This window comes from Haematobia irritans, chromosome 1 (assembly GCF_050003625.1).
Source record: "Haematobia irritans isolate KBUSLIRL chromosome 1, ASM5000362v1, whole genome shotgun sequence".
NCBI lineage: Eukaryota > Metazoa > Arthropoda > Insecta > Diptera > Muscidae > Haematobia > Haematobia irritans.
Window position 1 is genome coordinate 3,550,118 of NC_134397.1, and position 22,063 is coordinate 3,572,180.

General features: G+C 38.0%; 1 protein-coding gene across 1 annotated transcript; it reads right to left on the reverse strand.

The window, feature by feature from the left end:
• Window positions 1–1,959: 1,959 nt before the first annotated feature.
• On the reverse strand, window positions 1,960–20,283 carry LOC142220069 (uncharacterized). Its single transcript, XM_075288960.1, has 6 exons — window positions 20,254–20,283; window positions 17,418–17,504; window positions 7,848–17,354; window positions 3,126–3,372; window positions 2,677–3,050; window positions 1,960–2,171 (listed from the first exon to the last, which is right to left on the reverse strand). The coding sequence occupies exons 2-6, from the start codon at window positions 17,425–17,427 to the stop codon at window positions 1,960–1,962; spliced, it is 10,350 nt and encodes a 3,449-aa protein (XP_075145075.1). The 5' UTR covers window positions 17,428–17,504; window positions 20,254–20,283.
• Window positions 20,284–22,063: the final 1,780 nt, after the last annotated feature.

A 22,063-nucleotide genomic window follows, 5' to 3' on the forward strand; every position in this document is an offset into this window, starting at 1 on the left:
TTTGGCAAGTAAAACCGATTATTTAGTCTCCCAGCAAAAAAAGAGCTTCCAAAAAAGTAGTTTGGATCTCCAATCTGTGATCCGGAAGTAGTGCAAACTTGGATCATCTCCAATGAATTTTACATGGGCTTGTCATAGGACGGAAGTACTCCCTTTTTGGATCCTTTTCATTGCTTTAGAAGTTGTGCTCTGGAAGTTAATTTGAATGAAGAAATTTAAAAAGCGCAAAAAAAATTTTTTCAACCAATTTTACTTTTTTTCATCAATATGTTTTATTGCACAATTATTTTTCTATTGTCTAATTTTTACAATTTGAAAAACTTTTTCGCTCCGACCAGGGGTTGAACCTGGGTTTGCTGGCACCATAACAGAACGCCTTAGCTCAGCCACAAACGCCATTGAACATAAAGCGTCGAAAGGTCAATTCAAATGTTTGTGATATGATCGTAATACGACACCAAGGAATAACATTCTAATTGCTTCTCGAGATGTTCTTTATTAGTATGAACGAAAAAATAAGAAACGCAGGTTCAAATCTCACCAGCGGCAATTTTTTTATCAAATATTTTTCTAAAAAATTATTTTTTTATGTCATGCATAGTTTTTATTTTTTATTTTCGGCATATATTTTCGTATAAATATATTTTTTCCATTAAAAATCAACAAACAATTAAAAATTCTCGTAATTTGCAAAAAACCTTCTCCATGGAAGCGAAAAACGGCACAGGTTCAAATCCCAGCGGGATGAAATTTATTTTTTTTTATTATTTTTTACTTTTTTATTAATTTCTATTTTTTTTAGTTTTTTATTAGTTTTCTATTTTTTTGTAAAATTTAATTATAAAAAATTTGCACTTAAAATAGCCTGATTGCGTTCTTTCTAATACTTGTCCACAAGGACTGCATCGGAAGTAGAAAAAAATCATTGGGGGATCCCACGATGCGCTTTAGAAGAAATGTTTGTGGACTTGTCCAAAAGGACTGCATCGGAAGTTGAAAAAACTCGATGGGGGATTCTGGGATGGGCTCTAAAAGAAATGTTTGTGGAACTACTTCCAATTTTTTTGCTGGGCTGTTCAGAAACTGATTCAATAGGATTTGCTTCTCATCGGAGCAAACCAAATTCGTTAACTGTCCACTTTCGCGCAAGCGAAGCAACTACTCCTTGTCTGTTTCAAATATAACATTTTTGTTGTACGAAGGGAGCTCTAGCTCATTTTTTTAGTATGTGTTACATCTGTTCAGCTAACTAGTAGTTTTCTTACACTGCGTCATGGATATCGATCAAATCCAGCCTTCAGTTTCGGATGATTTGTGGTGTTATTCCTGTTCTTTTCGTCCAATTTTTGGATACGATGCAACACTGCCAGTATCATGGTAACGAGCAATCAAAAAACGAAAACAAACGATTTATTCTCATTTAAATGGTGGAGGGCTCTAACGATAGCCACCTGTGGTTTTCCAGCCAAATAAAAAGTAATCACACTAACACGCTTGAATACCATCACGAATAACTTTATTTTTGAAAGCAATAGATCGATATGCTTTTGTAAGCTTGCAAACAATTTAATGAACTGTGACGAGAATAAATATGTCATACGAGCGCTTAAAAATGGTAGAAAACTGAAGTCGATTGCAATATATAGTAGCCACACTGTATGAATCACCTAAATGGTTGACACATAGGCTCACCCTTCTTCAAAACTATACCTGCAAAAAAATAGGAATAATATACCAAGTATTCCTCAAATTTGGCGCAAAATATGCTTTCCAAAAAGAATTCTCAGGTTTCATGTCGGAGGGGTATTTTTTGGGTATTGTAAAATCGAGTCCGCTTGACTTCTAACTTTTGCAATAAGTTTTAATCAACATAGTCATGTGTATTAATTTTTTAATATTTAATATTTTTTTTAAACGACAAATTTTAATATATGAGCACATTTCTCAAAACTCTCGGGCCTAAAGAGTCCTTATAATGTCCTTAACAATGGGCCGAAATAATCCGGTGAGGGTAGACTCATAATGTCGCAATGATAATTGACGCAATGACAAAAGTAAAGATCCAAAACGCAACCAATTCGATTGTTGAGCGGTGTAACGCGCCAAAGCCAAAAGGGCATTGTTGCTATAGTTTTCCAGTAACGTGGCATATTCCGCATTTAAAGCATATTCTATGGAAAGATAAAACAGAAATTTAAATTAATATTAGGACTTCCTTAATAAAAAGTAAATTTGAAAGGGTCCGAATGAATCTAAGCCTAATCTGATTTAAATCAATACATGCAAAACCTAATTTATTTTCCCCCAAATTAAATACTAGACCCACAAAGATTACTTTTGCTATTAAAACATTAGCTCTACAAATAAAATAAAATCATGATGATCTAAAATTTCGTATCGGAGAATGAAATATTTTTTGTGAAATTAGGGAGAGAAAACTCGTATCGTATTTCAAGATGAGTAGATAAAAACTAGAGGAAGGGGGGGTTATACAGACATCGTAATATCGAGACGGTATTTGTAGACAAACCCTTTAATAAAAGACCCTTCCTTTGGCTGTTACCACTAAATATCATTACCCACATTCCAAGGATGTGCTACAGCTTATGGACCACTCTATCTAGCTCAACTATTTCTTGGTGAAGGCTAAGCTAATTTCGTAGTGGAAAATCTTACCTTTGCGACATAAAATTAATGTCTCCAGAAAATTCAACTCCATTACATCGGCTTTAATTTGTTTGGCTTCTTCTATAGTTCGCTGTAAGGCTACATCACCACATGCTCGAAATACAGCCGTAATGTCCAGTGTCCAATGGGAGGCTCTTAATACAAAGCATTCGCTCCATACTAAATGTAAAATTGTTTCCTGTTGACAGAAAGGTAGAGTTCGAAATTGTTCATTGGCGCTGGCCTGACGCAAACATGTTACCAGGATTTGTGTTAACAATTGCATATTGACCATACTCCTTGGCGTGTTCGAGGAACTTTTTGCAATATTAGTGCATGATTCACGTCCAATAGAACGTGCAGTAAATGCTCCAGACCGATATCTTAGAGTTGACGAAGTTTTGGCTCTCTTCAGTACCACACATTTGGAATGCCCAGCCTCTTTGGATGACATTAGCGATGAAGAGTTTTGATGTCTGGGTCCTCGTTCTTCTTGTACAGCTTGAACATTCATGCCCACTTTTAAGCATTGCTGCAAACGGCAAAAGGGACACCAATTTCGTCGGGCTTTGTCAATGATACAATTGCCCGTTCCAGCTATACAACTGTAGATGTTTCCTTTGCGTACACTGCGTTTGAAGAAACAAGAACAGCCATCACAACATATAACTCCATAATGTTTGCCAGAACTTTGATCTCCACAAACTTGACACAGTGTTAGTTTCAATGTAGAACCTTCTTCCATCAAATTCCGAATGTAACAGGAGCCAGTCATATTCCTTGAATGATTTGCAACCAACTAAGACTGACACTATGCCAAGTGGAAATATTTATAGCCAAACCGAATGAACCAAGTGATAAATGTCTAAATATTTACTTATTTTTCAGTCATGGTCAACTCAAGTTTTGGCTGCTTTGGCTAAATCATAATTTTCCTGTTGAATAATCGCCACGTGACAGGTCATGTCACTGGACGATGAGTTGGCACAAATGATATGCAAATCAAATCAAATGTTCGATGTTACACGCCTTTTATTGACCAATTATTTGGTCACAGGAAGAAAATCACATTCACATCGTGTCATGTTGAAGTGGTCATTAGGGCGTATCGGAAATTCTCAATTATGATTCAATACTGAACTGCAATTGTTTTGAATGGATTAGGGAACACATAAGGATGCGGGGTGCATTTAACCAGACGTTGTTGACATAGGTGGACGCTTGCGATAACTAAACGTTGGAAGCTATTTATGAATCTTATACAGAGATGCCAATGGGACATAACATATGATTGTGAAGCCAAGAATTTCTAGGATAAAATCTAAAGGTTTGTAACTGATAATGATTTTAAATTTCTTGCCTATTCAACCATTTCGTAAGGAAAGTTTATATTACAAAACTATCAATCCATGTTCGAAGCAAAGAACTGAAAGTTGAAAATACGAAAATCCGACTTTCCAAATTTTGAAAAAGTTGGAGAGTTGATTACAATCCTTGTATTGGGATATCAACCAGGCAACCCCATTTAGGGTTGCCAGATGGACTGGAATGGGCTGGTATTTCCAGATTTTCTATGTCATGTCCAGTTACAAGCTATTCAATAATATTTCCAGCTAAATATACTTTTGAAATAATATTTCAATAGAAGAGACTATACGTTTAGTTATTTATCTTTTTATACCCTCCACCATAGGATGGGGGGTATATTAACTTTGTCATTCCGTTTAAAACACATCGAAATATTGCTCTAAGACCCCATAAAGTATATATATTCTGGGTCGTGGTGAAATTCTGAGTCGATCTGAGCATGTCCGTCCGTCTGTTGAAATCACGTTAACTTCCGAACGAAACAAGCTATCGACTTGAAACTTGGCACAAGTAGTTGTTATTGATGTAGGTCGGATGGTATTGCAAATGGGCCATATCGGTTCGCTTTTACGTGTAGCCCCCATATAAACGGACTCCCAAATTTGGCTTACCGATCCTCTAAGAGAAGCAAATTCCATCCGATCCGGCTGAAATTTGGTACATGGTCTCTAACAACCATGCAAAAATTGGTCCACATCGGTCAATAATTATATATAGCCCCCATGTAAACAGATCCCCAGATTTGGCTTGCGGAGCCTCCAAGAGAAGCAAATTTCATCCGATCCGGCTGAAGTTTGGTACATGGTGTTAGTATATGGTCTCTAACAACCATGCAAAAATTGGTCCACATCGGTCCATAATTATATATAGACCCCATATAAACCGATCCCCAGATTTGACCTCCGGAGCCTCGTGGAAGAGCATAATTCAACCGATTCGGCTGAAATTTGGTATGTGGTGTTAATATATGCCCTCAAATACCCATGCAAAAATTGGTCGAAATCGGTCCATAATTATGTATAGCCCCCATATAAGCCGATCCACAGATTTGACCTCCGAAGCCCCTTGGAAGAACAAAATTCATCCGATTCGGTTGAAATTTGGTACGTTATGTTAGTACATGATATTTAACAACCATGCCAAAAGTGGTCCATATCAGTCCATAAGCATATATAGCCCCCATATAAACCGATCCCGAGATTTGGTTTTGGAGCAACTTGGAGGAGCAAATTTCATCCGAGTCAGTTGAAATTTGGTACGTGATGTTAGTATATGGTATCCATCAATATACCATATAATTATATATAGCCCCCATATAAACCGATCCCCAGATTTGACCTCCGGTGCCTTTTGGAGAAGCAAAATTCATCCGATCTGGTTGAAATTTGGTACGTGGTCCACATCAGTCCATAATAATATATAGCCCCCATATAAACCGACCCCAAGATTTAGTTTTGGAACCTCTTGGAGGAGCAAATTTCATCCGAGTCAGGTGAAATTTGGTACATTGTGCTGGTATATGGCCGTTAACAACCATGCCTAATTGGGTCCATATCAGTCTATGTTATAGTTATAAAGGGTGATACCGTTAAGATTTGGTCAATATAAACTTGACGCATTTCTTTCAATTTTGCATTTAAAAAACATTCTCATTTTGAAGGTGTGTGTGTGTAGAATGTTGCTCCTATTTTGATTTTGGAATTCAGTCTTCAGTTCAAAATGCCGTCCAAGCAAGAAGAGCAGCGTATCAAAATTTTGCTCGCGCATCGCGAAAATCCGAGCTACTCGCACGCAAAGCTGGCAAAATCGCTAAAAGTTGCCAAATCAACCGTTACAAATGTAATTAAAGTGTTTGGGGAACGTTTGTCAACAGCCAGGAAGTCTGGATCGGGGGGAAATCGAAAACCGGAAGCCGCTGAGACGACAAAGAGAGTTGCCGGTTGTTTGAAGCGAAACCCTAACCTCTCTCTCCGAGATGCCGCAAATAAGCTTTGTGTATCGTCTACAACCGTGCATCGAGCCAAAAAACGAGCCGGACTATCGACTTACAAGAAGGTAGTGACTCCAGATCGCGATGATAAACAAAATACGACGGCCAAAGCGCGATCCCGGAGGATGTACACGACGATGCTGACGAAGTTTGACGTGGTAATGGACGACGAAACCTACGTCAAAGCCGACTACAAGCAGCTTCCGGGACAGGAGTTTTATACGGCAAAATGAAGGGGAAAGGTATCAGATATTTTCAAGCACATAAACCTGCCAAAGTTCGAAAAGAAATATCTGGTTTGGCGAGCCATCTGTACCTGTGGCTTGAAAAGCAGCATTTTCATAGCTTCCGGGACTGTCAACTAAGAAATTTACGTGAAAGAGCGTTTGAATAAACGTCTTCTGCCTTTCCTGAAGAAACACGGTTGTTCCGTACTGTTTTGGCCGGATTTGGCACCTTGCCATTACGGTAAAAAGGCCATGGAGTGGTACGCCGCCAACAACGTGCAGGTGGTTCCCAAGGACAAGAACCCTCCCAACACGCCAGAGCTCCGCCCAATTGAAGACCAAAAAACTGCTAAGGACGAGCAGCAGTTCAAGGCAAACTGGCTTTCTGCGGCGAAGAAGGTGGACAAGGTGGCTGTACAATTCAATTCATATTTCAATTCTGGCTCTCTACGTACCGTGCAAAAGTCCATATCGATTCGTAATTATTTGTAGACTTACCTATACATACCTTTTTTGTCTAATATATACCACGTATGTACTAACTCACAATTTAGAAAACGATTTTAAGAAGTTTTAAGATACCACAACCCAATTAATTCGACTGTGGATTTTTTTAAATCCAGCCAACCTTTTCCATCCCATTGGAGATATATTTCCATCCCATTGGAGATATAAATAGTTGATCGTAAACGAGCAACCAACAAGAAGGTTTCGTTCATTCTTCTTAAATTGGCATCCCTAGAGTCAAATAATTCTTTATTTATGATACCCGTTGACGCGTTTGTCCCCAAAGAAACATTTTGCGTGGCCTAAATAAAACAACATTTTTTTTGCTATGGGTAAGTATATATAAATTTATTATTTGTATTAACATTAAAGCGGCTCAATTGCCATATTTTTGTCATTATCATTTCATAACATAGGTCCTCCATTTTCCTCATTGTAAAGCTCATAATGATGTACGGCCATTGGGATAATATCACGAACTGACATAGTTTCGAGATTCTTACGGATCTTTAAAAGTTCATATTTTTCACTGTTCTTAACCTTGGCAATAACTCTATCGAGTGATGCAGAAAAATTAATTTTAAGTTTTCTAATATCATCAATGGAATCAGTGGTAAAACTTTTTTGAGCTGCTATTCCATGGAGTTGTTTCAAATGCATAAGTGGAAATCTGTCCGATTTTACCCTTAGAGAATTTAGCATTGCAGATTTTTGAGACAATGCTCTTTCCTCTATGGTGCAAACTTTATGAATTGGATAAAATGGATTTTTCGTCAACGGTGGGATAGCTTCTTTCAATGGTTCATATTTCCATGTTTTACGTATGGAACTTTGTTTAAGCATATCTTTCATTATGATGTCCACCATCTGTACAAGATAAGCATTAGACATAGACTTTAGTTGAGGTACAACTTTTTTAAGGGTATCCATGAATTGAAATGTATCACCCTTTATGTTAAGGCTCACCACAACACCCCCATGACCATGGGAAAATGTTTGCAAGATGCCATTTCTGTCGACTTGTATGGTAACACCTTCTTGAATCCCAAATTGCATGAGGAGCCTTGAAAATATCTTCGTACATACACCCAAATTTGCCACTGCCATAGGAATATTTTCTCTTACCATTGCAATAAATAATTCGGGATCTTTGGTCTTTGCCATTAGCTGCAGTAGTTCTTTGTGATATTTCTCTGTAATATGGCTAATGGATTGCGAAGTGGTATCTCCTTGGTGATTCATGGAACCTTTCAGATCTTTACGTTGTTGTTCATTTAATTTCTCGAATAGGTCACTATAACCTTGACCTTGGGATTTGAAGTATTTGTCGATCTTAATGCAAAACTTTTTCATTAGCTCCAGACCCTCAATTTTCAGTGGTTTTATAATGATTGCATTGATCAGTTGCTCCATTTTCTTTTGCATCGTCGTGGATAATTTGTCAATCTGCTCCTTCTTCCATTTATCAAGATCTAGTTTTTCACGATGGCCAACAAGAGCAGCTTTCCATCCTTCTAATTCTTTAGTATTGATAACTGTCCTTTTTCCGTGCCCAACTAGAGCAGTCTGCACATCTTCAACCAAGTTGTTGCTTAAACTATCCAGGAAATTGGAGGTTAAATTGATAATGTCTCCCATGTGAAGTAGTGCATTGTTGAACTTGAGAGCCTTTGCTATAACCCTCAATGTGAAGTTCAGGGCAGGAGCCTTTGTTCCACGCGAAAGTGAACGAATCTTTTTTCTTGCGACACTGGCAAACTCATCCAGAACTTTCCCAGCTACCTTTTTCAGAATATTTTCGAGCAATGGGGTTTTTGCAGAAAGTAAATTTTCACTGAGTTTTTCAATCAAAGTCGTGGCACGTTTCTTTTCAAGAACACTATAAGCCTTTTCCATGTTATTGGCAATAGGATGATGGCGAACCTTCTCGTCGACACCAGAAAGAATTGCTTTAGCTATTTTAGAACAGATTTCCTTCTCCATATCGTAGAAGGTCCAGTCAAGTGTTTTATTGGCTATGCTGATCGACATAGTCTTTAGGCTATGTGAAATTGTCCGCCTAGCTAATTGTTTTGCAGCTAACTTCAAGCCAATGGCCTTGACTCCTGGAAAAATGGGCCCAGTAAGTTTAAAACCAAATCTCCAAATATGTTTGAATCCTTTTATAAGTGAGCCCGCAGTGAGAGTTGCAGCATTCAATGCTAGACTCTCCAGCTTGCGGTTCGCATAATCCTTCCAGCTAAAATAGCCAGTGTATAAGGACTCGAGGCCATACATGAAATCTCCTATACCCTCACTGATTAGGGCAGATGAAACAATATGAGTTAAGGGACTGGGAAAGAATAAACCTATTGCAACACCTGCCGCTATCTGGACAACACCTAAGGCTATCACCAGTGTCGTATTAAGCATCATTGCACCAGACCATTTCTTCTCCATCAGTTGAAGAAGCTTGTCGAGACCATTTAGTGAAAGAATTTGCACTTCTTCAACGTTACCAAAGTTGCATTCTCCGCTTATCTCCATTAGGTCCTTTAGCTTTAGAGCTGGTACATCTAGAGCTCGAATTTTACCCTGGCTTTTGAAAAGTTCGGTGGCCCAGTTCCTGAAAGCATCGTCCTTCCAACTTACTTTGCATTCGGCCAGGACTTCCTTCAAAGCTTTATCGATGTCATCTTGAGCGCAGTTCAGGGGTATATCTTTGATAAATTCTAGATCAAATAGATCGCCTAGTAGGGAAGCGTAAGGATCTGCTGGAAGCCGTATTTGTATTGGGAAGTCATCGTCATTCAACTGCCGTAATATGCGTTGCAAGGCTATTCTATAGGCAAAGCGTGATGTTAACAGGGCTTTCACTTGAGTTTCATATATAGGACAAGCCCTAAGCTCAATCTCTTCAATATCATCGTACTCAATTAGTAATCTGTAGCTTTCAGTTGCATTACCTGATGGGGCCTTTTCGATGCATTTTAGGTTTTCAAGTTCCTTCAGTATGATATTAAGATCTTTTGCCTCTATGCCCAGCATTGAGAAATCTGAGACGGATATGGAATCGTAATTGGTGAATGATACCATTGTCATTGCCTTACTTTTACTCAGTTGGGCTTGACTGTTTTTCTCTACAGCTCCTAGTTTTTTCATTCTGCTGTATTCGTAGTCACCCACCAATTCCACGAATTTTAATTCTTCAAAGAAGAATCTGGGATTGATTTCGTTTTCCTCTGCTTCAGCTCCATTTAAAGACATTGATTTAAGGAAAATCAGATCTTTATTATAGATGTCAGGCTTCATATTCTTCAGTTTTGAGAGAACGGTTCTGTACAAACTATAATCCCACTGCTTAAGTTTTTCTTTAGTGGTCATCACAAATTTCGTCTCTTTGTCAATAACCTCCAATCGAAGAAGTTCTTCCCAAAATGAATCGAGATTGGGCATTGGTATGGTTTCTCTTAACTTCTTTAGCATTTCTACATCCTCAATATTGCCACCCTCTAGAGAGGAGAGATATTGCTTTAGCACGTGGTTAGGTATGCCATAAGCTGTACAGAGACTTACAAGCTTTTCATTGTCTATATTTTCCATTACTCTAGGCTTTTTCAAAATACCCTTTTTCAATAGACCCTCGTAAAGTTTAGATGATAGCTGGTCATCGATATTTCCCCGGGAGAACCATTTGGGTGATACGGTAATGCCTATAGTATCATCAATGGATTGACAGTATATTCGATAGAGATTGGCAAAGCTTTTTTGCTGCTCCTCAAAGGACTCAATTTGCAAAATACCATCGAGGTTCTGTTCTTTGAGTTTGCTGATAACTCCAGCAGCATAAATAGCCAAATCGTAGCGTGTATTGAAAAGCTTCCAAGCTTTTTGTAGTTCTTGCCGCAATTCTTCCATTACTGTATTATCGTTAGGCCAATCACTTTGAAGAGATAAGGCATAGGCCTTATAGTAATGGGCAGCTTCGGAAAATTCCGGTTCTTGACTAATAACCTTGTTGAAAAGTTCAATAGCGTGTTGTGTGTTGCTCCCAGCTAATTTCTTAGCAAGTTGTATCATTAGAGCTGCATTTCCTTCTACCCAAGGGAACCAAGCAGTGTTATCTTTTGCTCTGTCACCTTCCAACTTAAGCCTTTTCAAATCCGAAATAAAATGTTCGAGCGATTCCTCCAAGCGAATCTTGTCGCCCATGTCATCTTGCCTTTCAAATTGAGCTGCGTTTTTGTCCAACCAAAAGGCCCATTTGTCCAAGCAACTGTGCAAAAGTATGGCTGCCACAGGTTCTGGCACCTTTTTGTCATCAAAACTAGCTTTGAGTGTTTCGTATTCCGTCCTGAAAGCCTTGAAGCATTTCTCTTCGGCAGTTATTTGAGTCTCGTAGTAGGTCTTAACATTCGATAGGTGAAGTATTTCATCGGCATTGACCTGTTGACGTAATTCAAAGATTGTAGAATGTCTGGGATCTGAATGTTCCGCTTTAGTTTTAATGACCAACTGGCCTGAGCCTCTTTCACCTTTGCGGGCAGCTCGGCCAAATGCTTGTTGCTCAATCCGTATATTGCTAGGCAGATAGGTGAGGCAAACATGTAGACCTCCAGCCGCTTCCAGTTCCGGTTTAAGTTTTATATCGGTTCCACGACCTGCCAAATTTGTGGCGATTATCACGTGCCCCTTTTCCAACTTATTCTTGCCTTTGCCCATTTGAAACACTTCATAGTTTCTGGTATAGGTATGAACTTTGTTATCTGCCTTGCCTCCAAAGGCCCTATAAAGGGTTTTGACATCTTTCACTGTTTCACAGACTATCAAAACGGAGCGGGTATCGATTAAACCTAAAACTGACTTTTTCACCTTTTCGATCCATTCTTGCTTAGTTGCACATACAATAGGGGGATATTCGGTAAACTGCTTTGACTTTGATGTTGGTAACATGAAGAAGTCAACCTTGTGTAAGTCTTGTAGCAAATTTCTTTCCTTCTGTGAACCCAAGGTACCTGTGAGACCATAGAGTGATCGGTATAGTTTGAAGTATGAAACATTTGATACAAAAACGGCTTTCAAACTTTGCAAGGATAGCTTGCAACCATGTTTTAGTTGAAGGAATTGGTGAAGGGCCCCATCCCATTGGGAGTTGTTCAGATCGGTTCCTGTATCCTTATCGATGATGGTGATATTCGGACTACGATCTGCCCTAGTGCCACTTCGATCCACATCTACCACGTAATCTGTTCCAGCTTCCATAGTAAATGCTATTTTTGCATTCTCTATCCACAAGTCCAAGTGGTGCTCTATGAAACTCCTAAGTTGTTTGGGCACATGTATACGTCGTTTCCTCTCAAAAATCTGTTTGAAAAAATATCTCAATCGAGGAAGGTACTGCTTTAGTTCATCCCCAAGAACTTCATTTAGCAAAAAGGTGTCGTCGATTCTCTCCTTCAAGAGTAATCCTCGATTGTCTATAAGTTTGGCCTTGATCAGATGTTCATATATTTGATGTCTCTGTCCCGCTCGCAAATCAGGGCCTAGTAAGGACATGTCTTCTCTCTTGACAAGTCCATACAGGTCATACAGTATGGTGTCCCTTATTATTTCAGTATTCAGCATTGCAATAAAATCTTTGGAGTCCTGCACCGGTGTTTTAATCCACTGCCAAATGAAGATGTATAGGGAGTCCAGCTTATCCAGACTGGCCAACTCATGCGAAAGGTAAAGGGTATTATTGCCTTTATCCAGCAACAGGCTGTCTACCTCATCGACAATAACATTTTCAAATGTACGATCTCCCAGCATATTTTTGCCGTAGAAGGTGTGGAGAAGATAATCTCTTTGAAAATTCGATAGATCGCCATAGACAACTTGACTGCCAGAATATGCGGCCTTCCTTTTGTCCATGTCCTCACTGCAATTATGGGCAACGCTGACATCGAACATTTGGTAGATCTCAACGTAATCTGTAGCATCCCGCTCTGCCAGCACTGTAGAGCTGGTCACAATATCAACTTTCTGCCCAGAGAGAACCTTCATGATTGCCAATGCTACTATGATAATAGATTTTCCCTCTCCAGTAGCCATCTGGACCAAAGTGTTTTTCTTATTTTCCCAGAGAGCAAGCGTAGTTAGCTTCTGGGTATCTCGCAGATTCCATGCGTTTTTCAAAAATACCGCTCTGTTAATCAAAGTAAATATGTCGATATAGTTTTTGTTACTATCATTCATTTGGACGAGCAACTTCTTGATGTCTTCTGCTTCAATAGAGGATACTAACTTGCCATTGATAGTATAGGTTGGACTGAAAATTCTGCTTATTTTCTTTCGAATAGATGGCAAAATATCCAATAGAGTCTTCGAGGTATTGACATCGCCCTCTATTATTTCAACAAGTTGAGACGCTTTCCGGTCTTTTCCAATTGATGAAAACTTTTGATGCATTTCCTCTTGCCATTGAAATAGGTCTAGAGCGTTCAACCTCTCTATTACTGCTTCACTTAAGAGCCATTCACTGTTGTGGAAGTTACTAAGGATGCCCAAAAGGCTTTCTGTTGTCAATTGCTCGAGATTTCGCTCCTTCAGTTTATCGTAAAAGGTTTCTGCTAGGCCGGGACCAAAGGTGTACTCCATGGAGAGAATATAATATGAAGCTGTGGCAAGATCGTTCTGATCCAATTGCATTAATTTCTGCATTTTGCTTCTCCAATATTGGTTTTTCAAAACATATGGCCATTCGGAGAGTTCCAGTTCTTCGTAATCGATCTTAACCTCTTTGGGAATATTACCCAAAATAGATATAATTGTTTCAATGACCTCCTCAGTAATTGTGGCATTATTATGGGGTATGGACACCTTTTGATGCAGTAATATTAAGATAGTGACATTTTCTATTTTAGCCAACAATTTTCTCCACTTGCCTTTTGGCAATTTCTTCCTAAAGTAATTTTCCATTTGCAGAAGGAGCAATTCATCAATCCAAAACATTTGTGGAAATGTACTGACAATCCAAAGGTAGGTACATGAACCTAGACCAGTATCGTCAGTGCTGGTGGACAAAACGCAGTTTATAAGCAGACTCAGCTCTTGCCAAGCTATATGACAACCCTCAGAGTTAAATCTTCTCAATATTCCCAGCAGTATATCCGATTGCTCTACGTATTGAGATGTTATTTTTTCGAGTCGCGCTCGTAACTCTTGACGCACCGCTTCGTCTTCCCGTTGAAAATATCTTAAAATTTCTTCAATGTACTTGGTTTCGTCAAAATGAGTGGGTTCAGGTAGCTGAAGACCATTCAATAATTTTTCATACTGTTTTGTATTTAAACGTCTTTCTTCCTCCAGCAGCCAGAAATGTGTATCAATGGCCAGATGAAGAAACTGTTCTTGGTTGCTATTCTTCTTCGAAAAGGCCTCATCTTGATTTTTATGAAGAATATGTGTGGATTTCTTTAATGCAGGTCTGTGATCATCTTTAACACAAAAGCTATGATCGTTTTCTCTGGCGTAGACCCGAATGTTGATATCAAAAATGTGCGCTAACAATTCTCTACAGGCGCTGGAGTTGGGACCTTCTTTCCGAATGTGATCGCCAAATTGATTTCGAACATCTGTGTCGTCAAGACATTTCGTCCAATCGTATGTGATTTCACGATGAGCTTTGCAACGGGTATAAAGCTTCTTCAAAAATGGGTCCTCTTTGATTTTTTCTTCCAGTTTGGGTGTGAGAGATTTGTCTTTTGCGCTTGCCTGCCACAACTTATATACCGCTGCATGTCTAGGTCTTATCAGCTCATTGATAAAAATCTCAAAATAAAGATTCAATCTTCTAATTTTGCATTCCTCGAAAACTTTGTATTCATTATAGTACATTGTCAGAGGTGGATGAGCCTGTGTTGACACTCCAACTTCCAAAATAAACCGCCCCAACGATTCCTTAAGCATATCGTAGTTCTTTGCAGGATTCACATCTTCCATTTTCTTTTGATCATTCTCCTTCTTCTGCTCCTCTACGATTTTCGATGGAGGCTTGCTTTCAGGCATCTCTATAGCATCGGTTTTACGATGTTCCAATGTGGTTTTATAGAATGAGAAAATGTTCTCACGTTGTTCATCACTATTCTCATAGAAGTATTGATGAAGAGACCCCATAACTGAATGATGGACGTCCTTGTCTTCGTCTTTATCATGGATGAGATATCTTGCAGTTTTTTCGGCTGTCATTTGGTATTTGGTATCATCGGGGACCTCGGGTTGGGATGGTAACTGCTTTGCAATTTCTTGTAGAGAAGCTAGTTCACATTTAATAGTCCACATATGTTTTATGGAATCATACACCTCAATTAAATATTTATTATTATTATGCTGCATATGATGTTGTAGCCTTTGATAACTCGGTAGCAACTCGGCAATTTTGGTATTGCTTAAAGGCTTGCCCATCAACGATATCCAGTTATCGAGAATCAAGGGACCTGCAATGACTTTTGCGGCAGCATCATCTCCGCTAATTGAATTTCTGAAGATGTTTACGTAATCGATTTTTCTTGGACGCTGTCGAGGGGCCTGATTGGGTGACTCCAAATTAATCTCATCCAACTTCAAAGCATGCTTTTCGGCCTGTAATCGTTGCTCCAGTTCGGTGTTGCTATGGGCCACGTTCTTGTTGATCTCCATTTCTTCTCTTAAATTCTGCCACTTGTTCTTCATTGATGTTTCCATATACTGGGAATAGGCGGTCATGATACTGCTTTGGGATATGGCTTTTTTTCGAGCTGCGTGTGCTATTGCTTCCCTTTCTATGTTTGCTCTGGTTTTCTTTCTTTCGGAAAACATGATGCCCCATTCCAGTGGTCCGAAACTAAATCCAACATATTTTTCATAGTACGGACACCACACCGTATTATCAACATTTGAGTTGTAGTGGTGCACAGTAATTTTAGTATTCTCGTCTAAACCATACCGTCTCCAAGTTCCAAACCTTGAGTTCAATGAGGCCATGTCCCAACCATGTCTGCCATATTTTCCGAAAAGGCCACCCTTACCATTGTTCCCATGTTTACCCTGCCTGGTACTCTGGGAAAATTGCACTGTGTGTCCCGATGATGTGGCTTTTGTATTAATAGAGATTTCTCCTGGATAGCCACCTTGGCCTCCCAAACCATATTCTCCACCATCTCCTCCTTGTGTTCCCGCCGTTCCCAAATACACGATATATGAGTAATTAACAACCGGCAAATAGCCACAGTAACTGTAGGTGATCTGCATTCCTTCTCGGGATTCTCCCCTTATGAAGTAGTTTAAAACGGTATCCTTTTCCGTCCAAACGTTTTCGATGGCGGCCCTAGCACTTTGGGCATTTTTAAAGTAATTGACAATACCTACAAAACCTACAACCGAGGGACAATCATCATTGAAGTTTTCTTCAAAATCCTTTCTACTGATGCCATAACCATTCTTGCCGTCCTTCCCATCTCCACCATCTTGACCAGGGCTGCCATTACCTCCATCGGCTGTTATGGTAAGCGATTCCAAATTTTCTATTGTGTCGGCAATGACAAAGAAATTACCAGCGCTCTCTCCTGCATGACCGTCAGCTCCCCGAAGTCCATTGCCATCACCAGCAGTGCCAGCTTTATTCAGAAAGGAATGACTGCTGTCCAAGCCAGATACATCGATCTCCACCTCGCCATATATAATGAGGGCTCTTGTGAGAATGACAATATTCTTTCCATGCCAGAGATCCTTCTTGAAATCGATGTCCAAATGTAGGCAATCGGTGCTGACAAAACGCACTTCCTCTATATTGCTGTTGTCTGAAAGTTTCTGCTGCACCAAAGGCAAAATATCGGCAATCGAAAGATTTCTGGCTTTCACCTCCACCAGCCAACGATTTTCAAGTTTCTTCACCTCAATCACAGGAGGTATAAGATAAACGGCGATCACTTCCTTCAGCTTCTCTGCCAGTTTGAAATCATCCTTTTTATCTTCAGACTTTTCCATGATCAAATTTTGGGCAGCCACTTGTAAGGCCCTAAGACTTTCGCCATAAACTGCGGCATTAAGTGTTAGGGTTCTATCGAGTAGGGTCTGTAAGCTTACTTTTCCTGCGTGAAAATCCTTCAACTGCAGTTCAGTAATTAAGGTTTGCAGTTTTGTCGTAGTACTAAACAAATCCACTAATGCTAATATGAATTTCAACTTTTGAAGATCAGTTTCTTCAACACTCAAGATTTCTTCCCAGCACACCTTCCTAAATCGACTCATTAAGTCCAGCATCTTGGCCTCACCAAGTAAATTGTGGTTTTCCTCTAGACGCTTGTAATAATCCAATCCCCAATAGACTTGCGGAACATCGTTGAGATGTGCAAAGCTCGGCTTGAAAATGAAATAATTTTTTACAAGGGCCGCATTTTCATTGGTAAATTTCTTTGCCTCCTTTAGCCACAATGTGGATACATAATCCACATACAAGTCTTCAATACAAACTTCATCAAGCAGACCCAATGGCTTCTGAAATTCCTCCTCGATATGCTCCTTAACATCTTCCAAGCTTAGATTCTGCTCGGCAAGGTCACGTTGTACGATTTCGGCAAAGTCATATTTGTCTATAACTGTAAGAGTTTTTGAAATGTTATGCTAGGTAAGGTCTTAGGAAATATCATATTCTTCCTTACCAAGCGCCATTGCAAAAGCTGATCCGAATGACAATATTTCCGATTTTCGACAGTCAAAAAGTTGAACACATCGAAGACGTCATATACCTGTATAAAAAGTATAGAGCATAGTAAATGTCAGAAACTTAATTGAGTTCATGTTATCTGTTTAGATTTGATATCCTACAACATTTTTGGATCTCAAGAATTTAGCAATTAAAGAACTTTTCCAAAAGTGATCTTCTAAAATAAAATTCATTCAATCAAAATATGAGCTTGTAAAGCTTCAATTAAACATGATTTCAAATAATGACTTCATTCAAGCTAGGCCATCCCGGCAAAAAAAGCGTCGCCAAAAAAGTAATGAAAATGTTCTTTTTGGATCCGGAAGTGGAGCAAAATTGACGCAGAAGCATTGAATTTAACATGGGCTTGTCATAGGACTTACTCTGTTTTTAACCTATTTGAAACAAAAAAATTAAAATTACCCATTAAAAGTGTGAAAAAAACAAGTTATAAAAAATTGAATTAAAAGAACTTCCTGGGTAGTTAAAATAAAGAACATCATTGGGAGTGCATCTTTTGGAAGTGCTTTTAAAGTTGTACCTTTGGAAGAACTTCCAAAATTTTTTTCTGGGATGTTAGATATGGCCATATCTAACAAGACTTTTTTTGCCTCACGCTCTCGCATGATTCACGACAATTTTCGTAATACACGACAAATCTCATGATTCACGAATATTTTCGGAACACGACAATTTTCGTGGCTCAATAAAATTATCATAATTCTCGAAATTTCTCGTGACACACGACAATATTCTTAATTCACGAAAATGTTCGTGACACGACACTTAGCATTCACGAAAATTCTTGTAAAAACTTCTCTCAATATACGAAAACTAAGACATTCATAAACAAACTATAGCTGATATTATTTCGTCTTCTTTTCTGTATTTTTTTTTCACACTTCGATAGATATCATAGGCTAAAAGCGCTTATTTTCGTAAGTCCATTTGTTCTCAATTCAAGAATCAAGTTTTCAGAACTAAGTCATATAGTCATATAAATTATAATTTGTTTTCTACCTGATGTTAATACAACCAAAAAAAAAGAAGAAAAATTAAAGTTTTTAACATTTGGTTTATTTCGATAGTGAAAGGTTAATTTTCTGTTATAAGAATTCAATTTTTTCTATCTAATTTTTTCTATCTAATTCGATCTTCGTGAAAAAAAATTGAATTTGGTTTAATCCAATTTCCACTATTAACACAAAAACGAGCGTGTTATTCTCATTTATTAATCAATTAAATTTAATAATTTTTATGTTTGGCAGAAAATAAAATATGTTAATTGAGAACAATTTTTCAGATTAAAACAAGTAAGGAAAGTCTAAAGTCGGGCGGGGCCGACTATATTATACCCTGCACCACTTTGTAGATCTAAATTTTCGATACCATATCACATCCGTCAAATGTGTTGGGTGTTATATATAAAGGTTTGTCCCAAATAAATACAATTAAATATCACTCGATTGGGACAGAATTTGATAGACCTCTACAAAATCTATAGACTCAAAATTTAAGTTGGCTAATGCACTAGGGTGGAACACAATTTTAGTAAAAAAATATGGGACATTTAAATCTGAAGCAATTTTAAGGAAACTTCACAAAAGTTTATTTATGATTTATCGCTCGAAATATATGCATTAGAAGTTTAGGAAAATTAGAGCCATTTTTACAACTTTTCGACTAAGCAGTGGTGATTTAACAAGGAAAATGTTGGTATTTTGACCATTTTTGTCGAAATCAGAAAAACATATATATGGGAACTATATCTAAATCTGAACCGATTTCAATCAAATTTGGTACACATGACTATATTACTACTTGTACTCCTAGTGCAAAATTTCAACCAAATTGGGCCAAAACTCTGGCTTCTGGGGCCATATAAGTCCATATCGGGCGAAAAATATATATGGAAGCTATATCTAAATCTTAACCGATTTCAATCAAATTTGGCACACATGACTATATTACCAATTGTACTCCTTCTGCAAAATTTCAAGCTAATCGGGATAAAACTCTGGGTTCTGGGTCCATATAAGTGCATATCGGGCGAAAGCTATATATTGGAGCTATATCTAAATCTGAACCGATTTTAACCAAATTTTGCACGCATAGCTACAATGCTAACTCTACTCCCTGTGCACAATTTCAACCAAATTGGGGTAAAACTCTGGCTTCTGGGACCGTATTAGTCCATATCGGGCGAAAGATATATATGGGAGCTATATCTAAATCTGAACCGATTTCAATAATTGTTCTTCTTGTGCAAAATTTTAAGTAAATTAGGGTAAAACTCTGGCTTCTGGGGCCATATAAGTCCATATCGGGCGAAATATATATATGGGAGCTATATCTAAATCTGAACCGATTTCTTCCAAAATCAATAGGGATCTATTCTGAGCCAAAACACAAACTTGTGCCAAATTTGAAGTCGATTGGACTAAAACTGCGACCTAGACTTTGATTACAAAAATGTGTTCACGGACAGACGGACATGGCTATATCGACTCAGGAGCCCACCCTGAGCATTTTTGCCAAAGACATCATGTGTCTATCTCGTCTCCTTCTGGGTGTTGCAAACATATGCACTAACTTATAATACCCTGTTCCACAGTGTGTAGCAGGGTATAATTAACACTAGTTTTCCGGAACCAAAATGCCCCCTCTAATACTCTAGATTCACTAGAAATTTTGTTGTTAACGAATCATTGTGAACATATCTTCAAATTTGTTGATTATATAGTCAGAATAACTACATTTAATTAAATATTTATTAGTTTGTTTTACTTGACCTTGCACTTTACTTTCAGTTTGGATTATAATTGGCAACTACTGGTGTAGTCTGTTAGGTTGCACATTAAATAGCCCAATTCATTCTATACAGACCGCAAACGAATGATAAGAATACACATCAGAATATGCAATTACTTTGTTCTAATGACATTTATACCCTGGCGTGAACTTTGATAATGTCAACCATTATCGGGCGTAACATCCCAGCAAAAAAAGCCTCGCCAAAAAAGTTGTGTAAATGTTCTTTTTGGATCCAGAAGTGGTGCAATTTTGGCGCAGAAGCGATGAATTTAACATGGGCTTGTCATAGGGCGGATGTCCACCATTTCAACACCCGTTGCATTGAATTTGCATCACTTCTTAAGGTGTGATGCGAATTCAGTGTTTTGGATGTGAATTGAGCAATTATCTGATATTTTGACAAATAAATAAATTTTATTGTTTTATGATTGTTAATGCATTCTAACGCTTGTCTGGAACGTTTGGCATCAAATAATAACAATTTGTATCATTTTATTAATTCTTAATCTGTTTTTAACCTATTTGAAATAAAAACATTTTAAATTTCCCATTAATGTTGTTGTTTTTTTTTTTTTTTGTTTTTGATTTCAGCTTAAAACCATGCATTGACTAAACTACAAGTGTAGCTTAACCAACAGAGGAAAAGAATGTTTGTCAAATTTATTTGGGCAAAGTCCTATAGACTGCAAGTTGGTTGGATGGACGCACGTTTCGGAATTACCACATTCCTCATCAGCATCATCTACTTGCAGCAAAACTATCAACCAATTATCAGAATAAATTCAGGCAGTTCATTAATAATTTGAAAACAGCGAGTTATAATAAATTGACTCAAATGAACTTCCTGTGCAGTTAAAATAAAGAATATCTTTGGGAGAACATTTTTGGAATTGCTTTTAAAGTTGTGCCTTTAGAAGAACTTCAAAAAATTTTGCTGGGATATATATGGGTGAAACGTATTTAAATCCAAATCATAAAATCTAGAAGCCGCATTTGCAATGATATTTTGCTTAAATTAAATTCTTATGTTTGTAACCACAAACTCTTACTTGCACGCAAAGAAAAATACGGTTGAAAAACGGGTGTTGCAAACTTTGTGAATTTCTACGAAAAGTTCAATTTTTTTTTTTCACAAACAAAAACTTTTTGTTACAAAATTAGTATTTTTGTTTTAATTAAAGTTTTTTTTTTGTTGTAAACCAGCTTGTGAGTGTCCAACAATCTGGTCTATAAATAGAACTACTTAATTGCGTTGTTTGTGCGATAATGGTTATGGCAATATTTGAGTACATTACAGAAAAAAGTGCTGAGAACTAAATAAATCTTTATTAAACAAAACAACGACATCCTGTAAAAAGAGTTGACGTCTATCACAAAAAATCAATACTTTTCTGTCAAACGAACTCCTTACAGCGAAAAGGAAATGGTAACCAATGGTTGTTTATCTAGGTTAGGCTCACTTAGACTATTCATCAGGCTCACTTAGACTATTCAGTCCATTGTGATACCACATTAGTGAAATTCTCTCTTATCACTGAGTGCTGCCCGATTCCATGTTAAGCCCAATGACAAGGGACCTCCTTTTTATACCTGAGTCCGAACGGCGTTCCACATTGCAGTGAAACCACTTAGAGAAGCTTTGAAACCCTCAGAAATGTCACCAGCATTACTGAGGTGGGATAATCCACCGCTGAAAAACTTTTTGGTGTTCGATCGAAGCAGGAATCGAACCCACGACCTTGTGTATGCAAGGCGGTGGCTCCCAATTGTTTATATAAAATTTCATTT

Excerpts from the sequence above, each read along its gene's own strand:
- LOC142220069 (XM_075288960.1), bottom strand. Across the intron at positions 3,051-3,125 it reads AGACATCAAAACTCTTCATC|ATATCGGTCTGGAGCATTTA; the intron begins GCTAATGTCATC and ends GTCAACTCTAAG. Across the intron at positions 2,172-2,676 it reads ATTAATTTTATGTCGCAAAG|AATATGCTTTAAATGCGGAA; the intron begins GTAAGATTTTCC and ends ATCTTTCCATAG.